The sequence below is a fragment of the Zonotrichia albicollis genome, chromosome 6 (genome assembly GCF_047830755.1).
Source record: "Zonotrichia albicollis isolate bZonAlb1 chromosome 6, bZonAlb1.hap1, whole genome shotgun sequence".
NCBI classification, from domain to species: Eukaryota; Metazoa; Chordata; class Aves; order Passeriformes; family Passerellidae; genus Zonotrichia; species Zonotrichia albicollis.
Window position 1 is genome coordinate 52,940,314 of NC_133824.1, and position 13,040 is coordinate 52,953,353.

The 13,040-nt window shown below is 58.7% G+C and overlaps 1 protein-coding gene across 2 annotated transcripts in view; it reads right to left on the reverse strand.

Annotated features, from left to right (window-relative positions):
• Positions 1 to 12,442, reverse strand: part of WT1 (WT1 transcription factor) — a 33,817-nt gene extending 21,375 nt beyond the window's left edge. For both annotated transcript variants that reach the window (XM_074543804.1, XM_074543803.1), the window contains exons 1-4: positions 11,400 to 12,442; positions 7,408 to 7,530; positions 7,225 to 7,327; positions 1,506 to 1,583 (exon numbers count right to left, since the gene is read on the reverse strand). In XM_074543804.1, coding sequence (XP_074399905.1) covers positions 1,506 to 1,583; positions 7,225 to 7,327; positions 7,408 to 7,530; positions 11,400 to 11,790 — 695 coding nt within the window. In that variant the 5' untranslated portion in view covers positions 11,791 to 12,442. The remainder of the gene's footprint in view (positions 1 to 1,505; positions 1,584 to 7,224; positions 7,328 to 7,407; positions 7,531 to 11,399) is intronic.
• Positions 12,443 to 13,040: the final 598 nt, after the last annotated feature.

Here is a 13,040-nt window from a genome sequence, read left to right on the forward strand (position 1 = left end):
GTTGATGTGTTTCTCCATTTTACAGGATATTTTCTTCAGAAGAGACAAAACAGTGTCTAATATTGCAATGACTGATCTTTAAAGGCTCCAGTTTCAAGAGGAAACCAAAAAGACTTATGAAAGTAAAGTAGGAATAACCTTTAAAAAGAGGGGATAGGCAGCAAAGACAGCGAACTGTGCACAAGTGTAGAATTTGGGGATCTTCTCTAACCAGAAAAAAAAAACCTTCTTGATGGATTTCTTCAGGCTCAGCTCCCTTCCTCACTAAAATACAGATAGTTTGGATTTTGAGATCTTCTCTAACCAGAAAAAAACCCTCCTTGATGGATTTCCTCAGGCTCAGCTCCCTTGCTCACCTCAATACAGATAGTTTGGATTTTGAGATCTTCTCTAACCAGAAAATCCTCCTTGATGGATTTCTCCAGGCTCAGCTCCCTTGCTCACCTCAATACAGTTTACTACACTACTCCCTCTAACCTTCAAACACCATTGCTTTATGAGCTACAAGGAGACCCATAACATTTATTTTTCCTTTATCACACTACAGCAGTGTACACAAAGTCCATCTTGAACAAGACTTTCACACCTATGGCTGAAAGCACAGATCTGTGCAGGCTTTTATCAGCCTCTGCTGATGAAGAGAGGCTGCACACCTTGGACACTGAGAACACCCCAATACCTGCCTTCAGCGGGGGAGTGTGCAGAGTGGGTTATCTGCTCAGAGCAGTGAATTATCCGCTCTGAGCACAATGCCTTTCCCTTGGCCAACATCACAAGGTGGCTCTGCCGCACCGAGGTGAGGATGCGGCAGCGCTCCAGCCCCGCTGCTCCCCCGGCTCCCGCGGGGACCCCCGGCCCCGGGCACGGTGGGTGCGGGGATGGGAGCCCCGGAGCGCTGCCCGCCGCCCCGGCGGGGCCCCGCGGCGCCTCGGAGCCTTCCTGGCGGGGCGGGCGCAGGAAGCGCCCGGGGGAGGCGGGCCGGAGCCTCTTCCCGGCAGGTGGGAGGGCGACAATGGCCGGGAGGAAGGAAAAGGGAGCCGGCCGGGCCGGGACACAGGACGCGGGGCCTGGCGGAGGCAGGGAAAGGGAAGAGGGATGGTAGGAAGGGGCGGCAGCTCAAGGAGTGGAGCGCGAAGTGGCCACGGCTGCGGGAGGGGCCCGGGCACCGGGACAGAGCACTGCCCTGCCCTGCCCGGTGCCACCGGAGCCCCGGCACACCCAGAGCTGCGGGCAATGCCCTGCCCTGCCCGGTGCCACCGGAGCCCGGCACTGTCCTGCCCTGCCCTGCCCGGTGCTACCGGAGCCCGGCACACCCAGAGCTTGCTCCGCTCAGGCTGGGGGGAGGATCATCAGAAACACGCCAATGTGATGAGCCACTCTCAGGACCGGACAGTACTTTTTTTTTTTTTCCGTACAATTTTTCGAATTCAAAAATCCAAGATGAAGTTAGCTCAGCGATGCAGCTTCTCTAGGGCAACAGGTTAGGAGAGAATAGAGCTGCTTACCCTTTCAGTGTGGATCCCAGGTTCATTTGGTTCCATGTCATGCATTCAAGCTGTGAGGTCATCTGGTATAAATTGTCACTGTTGTGAAAAGATGTAGGGTTAGGACTAAAATTGCAGCTATCAAATAAAAACCAAAACATCAGAATGTCAACGATTTCTTTGTTATTTAAGTATATAACAGTAGTAAGTGAATTTGTTTTATATGATCCCTTTTTTCGATGCATTACGAATTTTAAAAACAAAATTAAATAAAAGGAACTCTGTGGCTAGAAAAGACACTTTAAATCTGCTAGCCTGATGCTTTGTAAAGAGCTGGAAATCAAAACATAAAACTTTTTCCTTCCCGAAAAATAATATCCGACATTGATATGTCGAAATGACTGAAACGAATACAAGCAGCGCGGCGGGGTAACGCAAAGGATTATTTGTTTTAAAAACCCGAATCTGTTAACTGTTTTAACCAGGAGTGTGAGAGACCACGTGGGTAACGGAGTGAAACAGCTATCGTGACTCGTGATGGATGTTGCTACACAGAGGGGCTTGACAAGCAGGAGAAAAATGGAGTGGCTGAGCGATAAGCGGAGCTGAGCGCTGGAGCCGGTACACACCGCGGGCAGCCGGGATGCAGGGCGCCTTGTCCCGCTCTTTCCCGGCCCGTACACACCGCGGGCAGCCGGGATGCAGCCGCGCCTGGCCCCGCTCCGCTCCCCGTTCCCCGCTCCCCGCTCGGAGCAGCGGCCGAGAGGCGGCGGGAGGCGGGCACGGAGCCCCGGCAGCGCTCTCCCCACAGGGCCGGGGAGGTGCCGCAGGCTCTCCCTGCAGGACAGGTCCCCACAGGGCCGGGGAGATGCCGCAAGATCCCCCGGGCCAAGCTTTCCCCGGCCCCTCCGGTGATTGATGCCCGGCACCGCCGCTCACAATAAACGCAAGTCTCCCCGTTGATTAATTACACCTAAATTCGCTGGGTTTACGCCGTGAATTTATATCTATTTTTTTTTCTCTTTTTCCTTTTTTAATTTTTTTTTTAACTTCATGGCAGGTAGAAGGGACCTAAAAAAGCCAGAATCCAGGGGGAAGCTTTTGCATATAAAAACAAATGAAGTGACTTCAATCTCGAAGTATGCGTAATATCATTTGTCAGTATCACTGGACACAATTATTCATTAGTGTGTCTGAAGTGCTATTATGCTACTACAATGTCCTGCATATCAGCTCAGGAATTGTTAAACTCTCCTGCAGTTTCCCCATTTGCAATAGCAGTCCGTGCTGGTCTGTGCCAACTACGTTTTGCAATTCCACGAATTCTTCCTGTAATGCTGCTGTAATTAATTCCTCCAGGACCCTGATTTTTATTAGAAGTGCCCGCCCGATGCATTTACAGCAGGAGATTTCCCTTTAACTTTCTTTCCCTTGACAGTTCATTTATAAGAGCCTCCCCCACAATATCCACTTTTTTTTTTTTTTTCCCCTCCTTTGCTTTTTCATAAAGCAATACACTTATTCATCTTGTCACAGCGCTGGGCCACTGTGTTCCGTGCCGCCCTTGGGTGACGGTGTCCGGGACGAGGCGCCCCGGTGCCGCCGCAGCTCTCCCAGTGCCCGCCCGGCCAAAGGCGCTGCCCGAGCCCCATTCCCGGCTCTGCAGCGCCGGCCGCGGCTCCCCGGCGGAGCCCGAGCCGGTTCCAGCCTGGGAAGGGAGCCCGGAGCGGCTGCGGGGCAGGCTGGACCTGGTGGGAAGCGCTGGGAGCAGAGCTCCGCTATCCGCGCTAATCCCCGCTCCGTCCGCCCCGTTTGGGGTCTCCCGAGCGGGGAGAGAGCCCCGGCCCTCGCCCCCTCCTTGTCCTCCCACTGGAGCCGGGGGCTGAGTGAGGGACGAGCAGGTGCCCGGCCTGGCCCGGACCCCACAGCAGCCCGGACGGGGTCTGGGTAGGGTCCCCAAATCCATTGCACCCCCGGGTGAGCCCAGCCCCTGCCACGAGCGGGGTCTGAGCCATCCCTGCAGCCGGCAGCGAACGAGGGGAACATTTCTGTGCTGAGCCACGGAGCTGCGAGGTTCCCATCTCGAACAATCCCCATTCTCCCATCTCCGGAATTGCCGGAGCTTTGGTTAAAGCACCGCGGGGCTTCGAGCCCCTGAACCCGGAGATAAGAACGGCCCGGTCCGCTCGCTGCTCGCAGCAGCGCCTCGGATTAAACACCTCACACCTGACATGCGAGAGAGAACAGGACATCCCTAACGCTATTTACGCCTCGCCGCGGTTTATTATCGGCGGTACCGTGAGATGATCTCATGGAACCAACAGCTCCGCTCAGAATCTCGGCTTTGGATGGGGTTTGAATGGGGAGGAGGAAAGCGAGGGCTTCAGGGATTTGCCTGCGCTGATTCCAATCTGAATCCTTGGCCCTTCGAGCGGCCACAAAGAAGACACTAAAAATAACTTATTTTCATTACAAAGATGCTTTTAAAGAGAAACGAGAGGAAGGGGGGGGAACATTTCTACAGCGGGGATTAATGTAAGTTGGAGTGGAATAAAAGGAAGTCAACGCTGAGCAAAAAGGGAACTTAAAAGGAAACCAGTAGTAGATCATATAGAGTTTGTTTTGGCCTGTACTGCAGTATTACCGAGTTCTTGACCTCTGCACAGAAAGAGCTATAATCTGAACCGAGCCTCCTCCACTTTTAAAGTCTTTGCAAGTGTGACTCACAGTAAATTTTCAACATCCAGCATGTTTACTACATGAAACAGCGCGAGGTAGAAAAGTTCACATCACCGTTTGTGATGGAGCCACAAAGCCCTGCCCGAGATCTGCGCGGCTTTGTCACTCGCGTCCAGCCCCAGCCACGGGCCGGGCCATAAACACGGAGAGAGCAGTGGCCGGGGCGAGAGATTTCACAGATAGTTTTGCTTCCAGCCTAAGAATTACGATGGTTCAACCATTTCTTTCTTGCTGAGACAGAGGGCGAGGCTCTTGGGCCCCGAGAGTCCCCGCACTGCCGACGGGCGGGATCCGGCTGCCCTCGGCGCTGCTTCCCGCGGGTCGGGCTGGGGCCGGGAGGGTCCCTCGCACCCAGCTGGAGAGACGGCCATGAGGGAGAAGCCAGGGCATCACGTGGAGGTGTCTCCCTCCGCATCCTCTCCCTCTGCTCTCTGCCTCCCCCTCCGCCCCCCGAAGCATCACCCCTCGGGCCTTGCTGGCCCAAAATTGGGGTGGCCGTCCCTGCGAGACGCTGCAAGGAGGAGCGGACCCGCAGCCTGGCTGGGGTGAGAGGGCGAGGGACCCCAAACCAGCGCTGCTCGGGCGTCCCGAAAGACGCAGAGAGGAAGCGGCGCAGGGAAACGGCGGCCGCCGCATCCCGCCGGGGGCAGAGGCAGCGCCACCTCCCATTCCCCACCTCGTATTCTCCACCACATCCCACCCTTCTCCACTGCTAAAGGCGGACGGGAGCGCCTGTTGTCCCCAGGCAGTGTGGGGACGGACAAACCCCCATTCCGGGCTGAGCCCCATCCCCTGAGCGCTCTCGGAGTGGGCAGGCTCGCCAGCCCCGGGGCTTGGATGCGGCCACCGAGCAATCACTTGACAAAGCAGAGCTGTCGAGCTTGACCTGAACTGCGAAAAGCAAAAGAAATCTTCAAGAAGGAGGCGCGGGGTAAATACGGTCTTGGAAAAATAAAACCAAAAATAATCACGATTTTGCCAAATCAAGATAAATGCTTAAGGACAGTGCGGCCGTTTTCGGGGCGTTGGCGATGCGGGAAAGGAGTCCCGCCCGTTTCTGTGCCGCAACGACTCATCCGCTTTCCTGGCCACATTTTCCCGGCGGGTTTGGATGTGTTCAATGCGGGACAAGGAGAGGCCGTGCCGAGCTCAGCCACCTGTGCGGGCCCCGCTGCGGGAGCAGCCTGGGGGCTACCCCCTGAACCTGACCATGAACGTAAGCTTCTTTGACCAATTCTCAAGTCCATCCTTCCTAGGAATCCCACTAATCCTCATCTCAATAACATTCCCAGCCCTTCTACTACCGTCCCTGGACAACCGGGGCTGCCCTCCACAGTGGAGCAAGCGCTGCCTCGCTCACACCCCTACGCATCAGTATTGGCTCCTGAGAGGTTTAAAGGCTTAAATCCTTATCTCACTGGAGTGAGCCGTAAACCTCCCAGCGAGCGGGGCAGGATCAAGGCTGAGGTCGGGAGGAGCTCGGTCCCCGTGGCGCAGCGCTGGGAGGGAGGTGGCAGCGTTAGGAGGCGATCTCTGCTCACCGCTGCCGCAGCGGAGGCACATGCAAGAGAGCTCTCGACGCTATCAGCGTTCCCCTATCGCATTCACACTTGCAGGCGCTGCCGCTTCCAGGAGAGGGGAGAGGGCGAGCGCCGGGGCCCGGGGGGACCGGGGAAGGGGGCGCTGCCCGTGGAGCTGCCCTCCCCAAGCCCCCTCCGAACCATATTTATAGATTTCCCTGCGCGGCTCGCAATCTCTGTCACTTCAGCGCAGGAGTTCGCCCCGCCAATTATTCTGCAAGCTAATCTCCCTGAATAGGCTTCTTTCCTTCCTTCATTACCTCATTCCCTCCTTCCCTTGACGTCAACTCACGTTCATTAGCGAAGTGGCTTCTGGAAGTGACAGAATTTTGTTGTCTCACGTCCAGTGTCGATTAATGTGAGGTGATAGAAGTGGCCTACAAGAGGAGCCGCTCGCGGCTTCCTTCGCAGAGGCGCACATTGTTTTGTGTGCGAGAGTTACTTAGCAACTCCGAGATACGGGACTGGCTCCAAGTTCACAAAAAGTTGAGGAATAAATTTTTGGGGAACTTCTTTCACTCACTAAACACGTTGTAAAACTCCAACGCCCAGCCCCCATGTCAGACCGAACAAAACAAAAAACCAACCGGGAAGCAGCGCTTGCCACGGGCCCGTCTGTTGGCAAAGACGTCTCATTGCTCGCAGCAAAGTTCCAGACGCACCTTTCTCCCAGCAAGGAAATCCCATAGGTTTATTGCCCCGATTTCAATAAATAACCTCCCTGCAGGCCGGCTCCCAGGACGAAACTCTCGGTCGGAGCTGAGTTTTGGTTGCCTGCACCACTGCGCTGTGCCCATGGCTGCTGCTCTCCAGCCAGCGCTCCCACACCTTCCCGGCCTCGGGAAGGGCAAACCCCAAATCCATCGGGCCCGGGGAGTGCGGGGAGGGAGCCCGGCTCCCGTTTCCCCGTTCCCGGCACCTGCAGCGGGGATGCTCTGCCGGCCGGCCGGGAAACCTGCGGGACACAGCGGGGCCCGCCACGGAAGGCGTGGCATCCTTTTTTCGTTTTGTGCGGGTTTGGGGATATCGATTTTTTGGGGGTATTTTTGTTGGTTTCTCTTTTTTTGTTAGCTTTTTGCTTGTTTGCTTGTTTGGGGCGGTTTTGCCTTGGTATGGTTTGTTTTTTTACGTGTGAATCTTCTTTTTTGGGGTTTGGTTGTTATTGGTGGGTTTGGGGTTTTTTTGGGGGGGAGTGTTTTTGGGATTTTTTTTTTGTTGGTTTTGTTTTGTTTTTTGGGGTGTTTTGGGGTTTTTTAAGGTTTTGTTTGGTTGGGTTTTTTTTCTGAGAAGGGAAGACTAAATCCGTTTCCTAGCATAAAGGAAAAGCTGTTCGAACAGCATGCGGGGGAGAGGGAGCGCGTCCCGGCAGCAACCCGCGCACAAGGAGGAGGGCGAGCCCAGCTCCCCGCCGGCCGAGGTACCTGTTGTAGGGCGTCCGGAGGAGCAGCGCCTGGCTGCCCGTGCAGCTGTCGGTCGGCGTGTGACAGCCGTACACCGGCGGAGGTACCGAGTACTGCTGGTCCCCTGCGGAGAGAGCGGCACATGGTTAACCCTTGCGGCTCAAAGGGGCTCCGTGCCAGGGCTCCTCGGGAGGTAGAAATTACCTAGGGAGGGCTGCTGGCTGATGGGGTCCTCGTGTTTGAAGGAGTGGTTGGTGAACTGAGCGGCGGGGTGGGACGGCGTGTGCCCGTAGCTGGGGGTGCCGTCAAAGGCCACGGTGCTGTAACCTGGCGGAGAGAGCACAGCGGGGTTAGCGGGGTCCCTCCGATCCCCCTGGGGACACACAAGGACAGGGCCAGGCCCCCTGAGCCCCTCTGTCCCCTGTGCCACCGCCCGCACATCTCTCTCTGTGCGGGCAGAGCCGTGCCGAGCCCTCGGCCAGGAGCGCAAAGTCGGAAGTCTCGTTCGTGTTTAAAGAGAACAACTCGGTTTCGGTAATAAAAAGGATGTTTTCGTTAATTGTTGCTCGTATTAAAAGTGGAAGATTCCCATCTGCTCGGTGTAGTCATCTGGCGCTTCCAATTTAGAAGTCAGCCTTTAATCTTGCGCTTTTTTTTTTTTTTTATTTTGTTAAGGGCGGCTTTCTGAAGAGTCTGCAATAAAGAGGCGGAATATTACGTGCAAAAATAAAACTCCTCCTTTCAGCGAAAATTGCTCTTCCAAAATAATAAACAGCCTATTTTGTTTCCTACACCGAGCAGATTCAGATGGAAAGAGACCACCTCTGCTGACCCCGGGCCGGCACAGAATCGTAAATCAGGTGCTTGGACACCAACTTTCATTAATGACTTGGAGCTGGCTAAACAACTTCAGCTAAAAAAGTAATTACAAAGTAATATTATCTCAGCGGCTTCTCGGCTCATCAGCATTTACTCGGAGAACCAAGCTCCTCCGAGAGTCACTCTTAAAATAAAAACAAAAAAACCCCAACAAAACCAAGCAAAACAAGAAACCCCGACCAAAACAAAAAAAAAAGTCCGACGCGGACTGGGAAAAGAAAGCAGAGGGACTACGAGCGCTTTTCTCCGTCACTCTCCTCTCCCTAAACCCGCTTTTTCCACCTCGGGCATCCCTCACGGACCCGTCTGGATGGGGCGTGTGGCTGGAGAGGGATTTTGGGGTTTTGCCACTCGAGGGGGAGCACTCGGGGCTGTTTTGGGGCTCCCTTTCGGCGCCGCATGCTCGGCGCTGGGCAGGTCTGTGCTCCAGGAACGATTCGTGATCACAGCGGCTTTCGGAGAGAACGAAATCGAGAGGCAGCAATGAAAGCGATTCGAATGTTGCTTCTCCGTTTTATTCTCTCCGCGGCCAGGCTGGGGCCAGGGACATTACGGGACTTCATTAACCCGCGCGGCTTAGCGGGAGGAGCGGAGGAATGAAAATCCTCCACAAGGCTTTAAAACCTTCGCCTTGGCTGCGATTTTCAGCCGGCCCGGAGGCTGCGGGGCTGGCATGGGAGCGGGACCGGCCAGATGTGCCTCGCATCGCGCTGACCCCGGGAGCAGAGCTCCTTTCGCCGGGCAGCGATGACAGGCCGGTACCCAGCGGGCTCCCATCCCACAGCTGCTTCTCGCTCCTTATCTCCTCCCTCAGCCCTCAGGCTAAAGGCTCAGCCTTCACCTCCCTTTTCCCCGTTTCCCTCCGTCTCTTTTTTCGCTTTCAGAAAACACTGACACTTTCTACGTTACTTTTGGCCCGCCACAGAGTTTCGGTGACCTTCAAAACTCAGCTCGGAGCAGGACGAGGTTTTGGCCGCATTTTCCGGTGTTGCCTGACCCAAAGCTTCAGGAATGTGATAAGAAAGTTGAGTTCTGAACCGAGCTGCCGATAGTGAGGTCTCTTTAATTAGGGCGTTATCAGAACTAGGCCTGATTAAAATGTGCTGAAAATAATTGAAAGTTGTACATCTGGTGGAGAACGGGGCCCGCTGGAGGCATCCAGTTGTTGGAGGAGCCCAGCTGGATGAAAGAGGCAGGCAAACGAGAAGAGGGAAATTGGGCAGAGGTTTCAAAGCCTTAGCTTCCTACCCCCCACCCCATCCCATCCCAGACTTGGCAGAAATGTCATCACAGAGCCAAGGTAGCGTCTTTCCCACGGTCGGAGGAACCTCTAAAGCAAAAAAAAAAAAAGGAGTTCAACCTTGAGGAGAGCCAAAGCAGGAACATTTTATCCATACACCAGAAAATAAAACAAAAAAAAAAAAAAAGAAAGAAAAGAAAAAAAGAAAAATAAGCAAACACCCTTTGCCGAATTTCTCCTTGTCTCCTTGCCGTAGGAGCCCTCTCTGTGCGTGTCACCGAACGCAGCTGTGGCTGAGCCCCAGGTGCGGTGCCTGCCCGAGGAGAGCCCAGCGTGGGCTCCGTGGCTTGGGCCATTACAGGCTCGGTTTCTCCCCGGGCTGGGGAAACCCGCACGCCAGGATGGAGCGGGCTCGCAGCTATTTTTGTCCCTCGCCAACTCAAATTTATCTCCCTCGCCCTTCTCTCCGCTTTCTCGTCCCTATTTCCGCCCGGCGATTATGAATCCCCTGCAAGGTCTAAAATCTTTTCAGCTGTCTTTCGAAATACATCTTTCCCCGTCAGAGTCCCTGTCCCGGCTCCGGGCCGCTCCCCTCCCGTCCCGCAGCTGGAGCTGGGACCCCGCGGGGCTCGCAGCGGCTCCGGGGCCTCGGCAGGGCCGAGCCTCTCCCCAGCTCCAGGGATGCCGCCCATTTTCCCGGCCGGCATCGGCAGCAAGGCCCAGGAACCCCGCTCTGCAGTTTGCTACATGGGGCAGGGGCCGGGAGTCGAGGGCAGCAGCGCGGTGGCACCGGGACCGCGACCCGGTACTGCCCGGGGCAGGAGTGCGCCGAACTGAACTGCCCCTGCCCGGGTGAGGTGTGCGCTGAACAACCCCTGTCCGGGGCAGGTGGGTGCCGAACTGAACAACCCGGGCTCGGTGTGTGCTGAACAGCCCCTGCCTGGGTGAGGTGTGCGCTGAACAACCCCTGTCCGGGGCAGGTGTGCGCCGAACAGCCCCTGCCCCACGCTGCAAACATCGCCCGGGCCTCGGCCGCTGCTCTGCCCCTCGCCCTGCAGCCCGAACCCCCCGGGCCCTCCCGGACGGTGTGTCCCAGCACCTCCGTGGGTACGCGATTGCCCCCGCGGGGCACAGCAATCCCGAGCTGGGTGCGGGGAACCCCATCTTGGAAGCACAGAGACCCTGGCCTGGGTCATCCCGCTCGGGCAGGGCCCCTCTGGCACTCGCTGCCCATCCCGGTGCCCGGAGGCTCGGCTGCCCCGCTGCCCTCGGCCGGGCAGTGCGGGCCGAGCCCGGCGCACCCCGTTCGCTCCGGGCCCAGCTGAACGAGGGCGAGCGAGACCCCAAAGGTCTCTGACCCCTTTTCCTTTCTCCCTGGCGCAAATGTTTACACTGCAGGCGCTGGAAGAAGAAGGATGAGGTCTGCCCCCGGCGCCACACGCGGGTGACCCCATTGCCCGGCCGCTCAACCCTCGGGAGCCTCGCAGGGCACCGCGGGCACTTACGGCACAGCCGCTCCCGGCCGCGGAGATGCGGACAAGGAACTACGAGGCATCCCCGCTTGAGCATTCCAGCCCGGGAATACTCATCCCTCCCGAGGTTAATTCGACAAGGGGCTTGAAAACACAGCGCTTTTCGGATTCAGGACGAAGTTTGGAGCTTAACCCCCGCCACCACCCCATCAGCCCCGGGATACGCAGCAGGAATTCTCTAGGGCCACGGGCCCCAGCTCCATTGCAGGACTTGGGCTGTGTCCGGCCCGAACAAACCTTTGCGAAGGCGAGAGGCTGCTCCAGGCCGGAGAGGGGGCCGGGGGGCTCCAGCCCGCCTGGCAGAGCCCCCCCTGCATCCGCTGCCCCGCAGGAGGGATGGGGGCCGAGCAACTCCCGGCTCCTAAAGCTCCTAAAGGGAGCGACTCGGCCGCCGCACGGGGAGGAAAGGGAGGCACGGCGGGGCCGCCTCGCCTAAACCCGGCTCGGACAAACACCGGGCTCGGGGTTTCCATCAGGCGCGGCCCTGCTGGGCTGAGCGGGCTCCTCCGGGGGCCGCCCCCCGATGCCGGCAGCGCGGCCCTTACCCTGGTTGCGGATGGCTTGCTGGCTCTCCAAGCAGTTGGGCAGGTAGGGCCCGTTGGGGAACATCCGAGCCTGGCCCGAGGGCGGCTGGCTGGGCGGCGGGGCGCCGAAGGGCCCGTAGCGGCAGGCGCCCGCCGTGCCCGTGAACTGGCCGGAGAAGTGGACGGTGAAGGCGCTCAGGTACTGCTCCTCGTGCGGGTCCGACCCGTTCCAGCTGGGCTCCTGCTTGATGAAGGAGTGCGGCCCCAGCGAGCCGTAGGAGGCCCCCGGAGGAAAGTCCAGCACGGGCGCCCACTGCGCCGCGCTGCTCACGGGCATGGTGCAGTTGCTGTTGCCCGGCAGGGAGGGCACGGAGGGCAGCAGCGCGTTCAGGTCTCGCACGTCGGAGCCCATCTGCTCGCAGACCTTCTGCCGGCCGCCGGGCAGCCAGTCTCCCCCCGGGCCGCACTTGTTCCAGGACACCTGGCCCCTGCCCGCCAAGCCGGAGGCCGGCTCCGGCTGCAGGCACCAGGCCGGCGAGCTCAGCCCTTTGGGGGAAGTTTGCTCCGCGACGCAGCTCCCCGGGTCCAGCCCGGCGGGAGCCGGCAGCAGCGACAGGGAAAGGTTGTTCTCCAGGATCGCCTCCGGGCTTGCACCCGCTCGCAGCGCGGTGTGCGTGCGTCTGTGTGTCTGTCTGTCCGTACGAATGTCCGCCTGTCCGAGCTAGGGGGGCACAGCCGCCGCGCACGCCTCACCTCGGATGCCTGCTCGCCCTCAAGTTTGCAAAGCTCAAATAGAGGCGCTTGCAGGGGAGGAGGAGTCAGCCACGCCGATCCTCCATTCACACAACCTCCGCCGAGGGGCTGCCCACAGCCCGCTCTGCGGAACCCGGCCGGAGCAGACGTGCGGGGGGAGGGAGGGGAGGCACGGCCGGGCCGGGGATGGAGGGGGAGAGGCGGCTGGGGGAGAATATATCTCCCCTACACATCACTCCCACCCTTCTCCTGGTGCAAGCGCCACTAAATCTCACCCTAACGTCCCTCCGCTTTGGGAGAGGCTGGCGGGACTGTTAGAGGGATCCAGGTGGCCAGTAAGTACGTGCTGGCTGACTTCCCCCGCCAGCTCTGTGCGTGTCCGTGGGGATTCCCGAGGGCGGCGAGCCCCAGGCCCCGGGGAACGCGCGGAGAAGCCTCCGCCCTTGCAGGAACCAGGGGAGGTGACACGAGCCGGGCCGGGCGGACCCCGTTCCCGAGAGGGGAAAGTGTCTTTCCAGGTGCCTCTCCCGCTGCGGGAGGAACCAGCGGCTCCAGGAGCTCCTGAGAGCCGCCTGCACCCCGGGCTCTCCCTGTCCCTGGGGATAGCCAGGCCGGGCCACCGAGGGCTGGGAGCCCTTTACAAGGACCCCGGGGCCGGCGTGTGCCCGGCCCCAGCCCCGTCCCTCGGAGCTGCCTGAGTGCGAGGGGAAGGAAGCAGCTGGGCGGGCGGGGGAGGACAGCAGCGCTGGGAGTAACCTGCTTGTGGGACATTCACCTGGCGCTGCTCCCGGGGAGGCCCGGAGCCTCTCCTTCCTCCCCAGCCTCCCGACAGCGGCTCCTCCATCCCGGGGGCGGCGGCCGGAGGGGACACGCTATCCCGGACAGTCTCCGCTGCCAGGACACACGGCA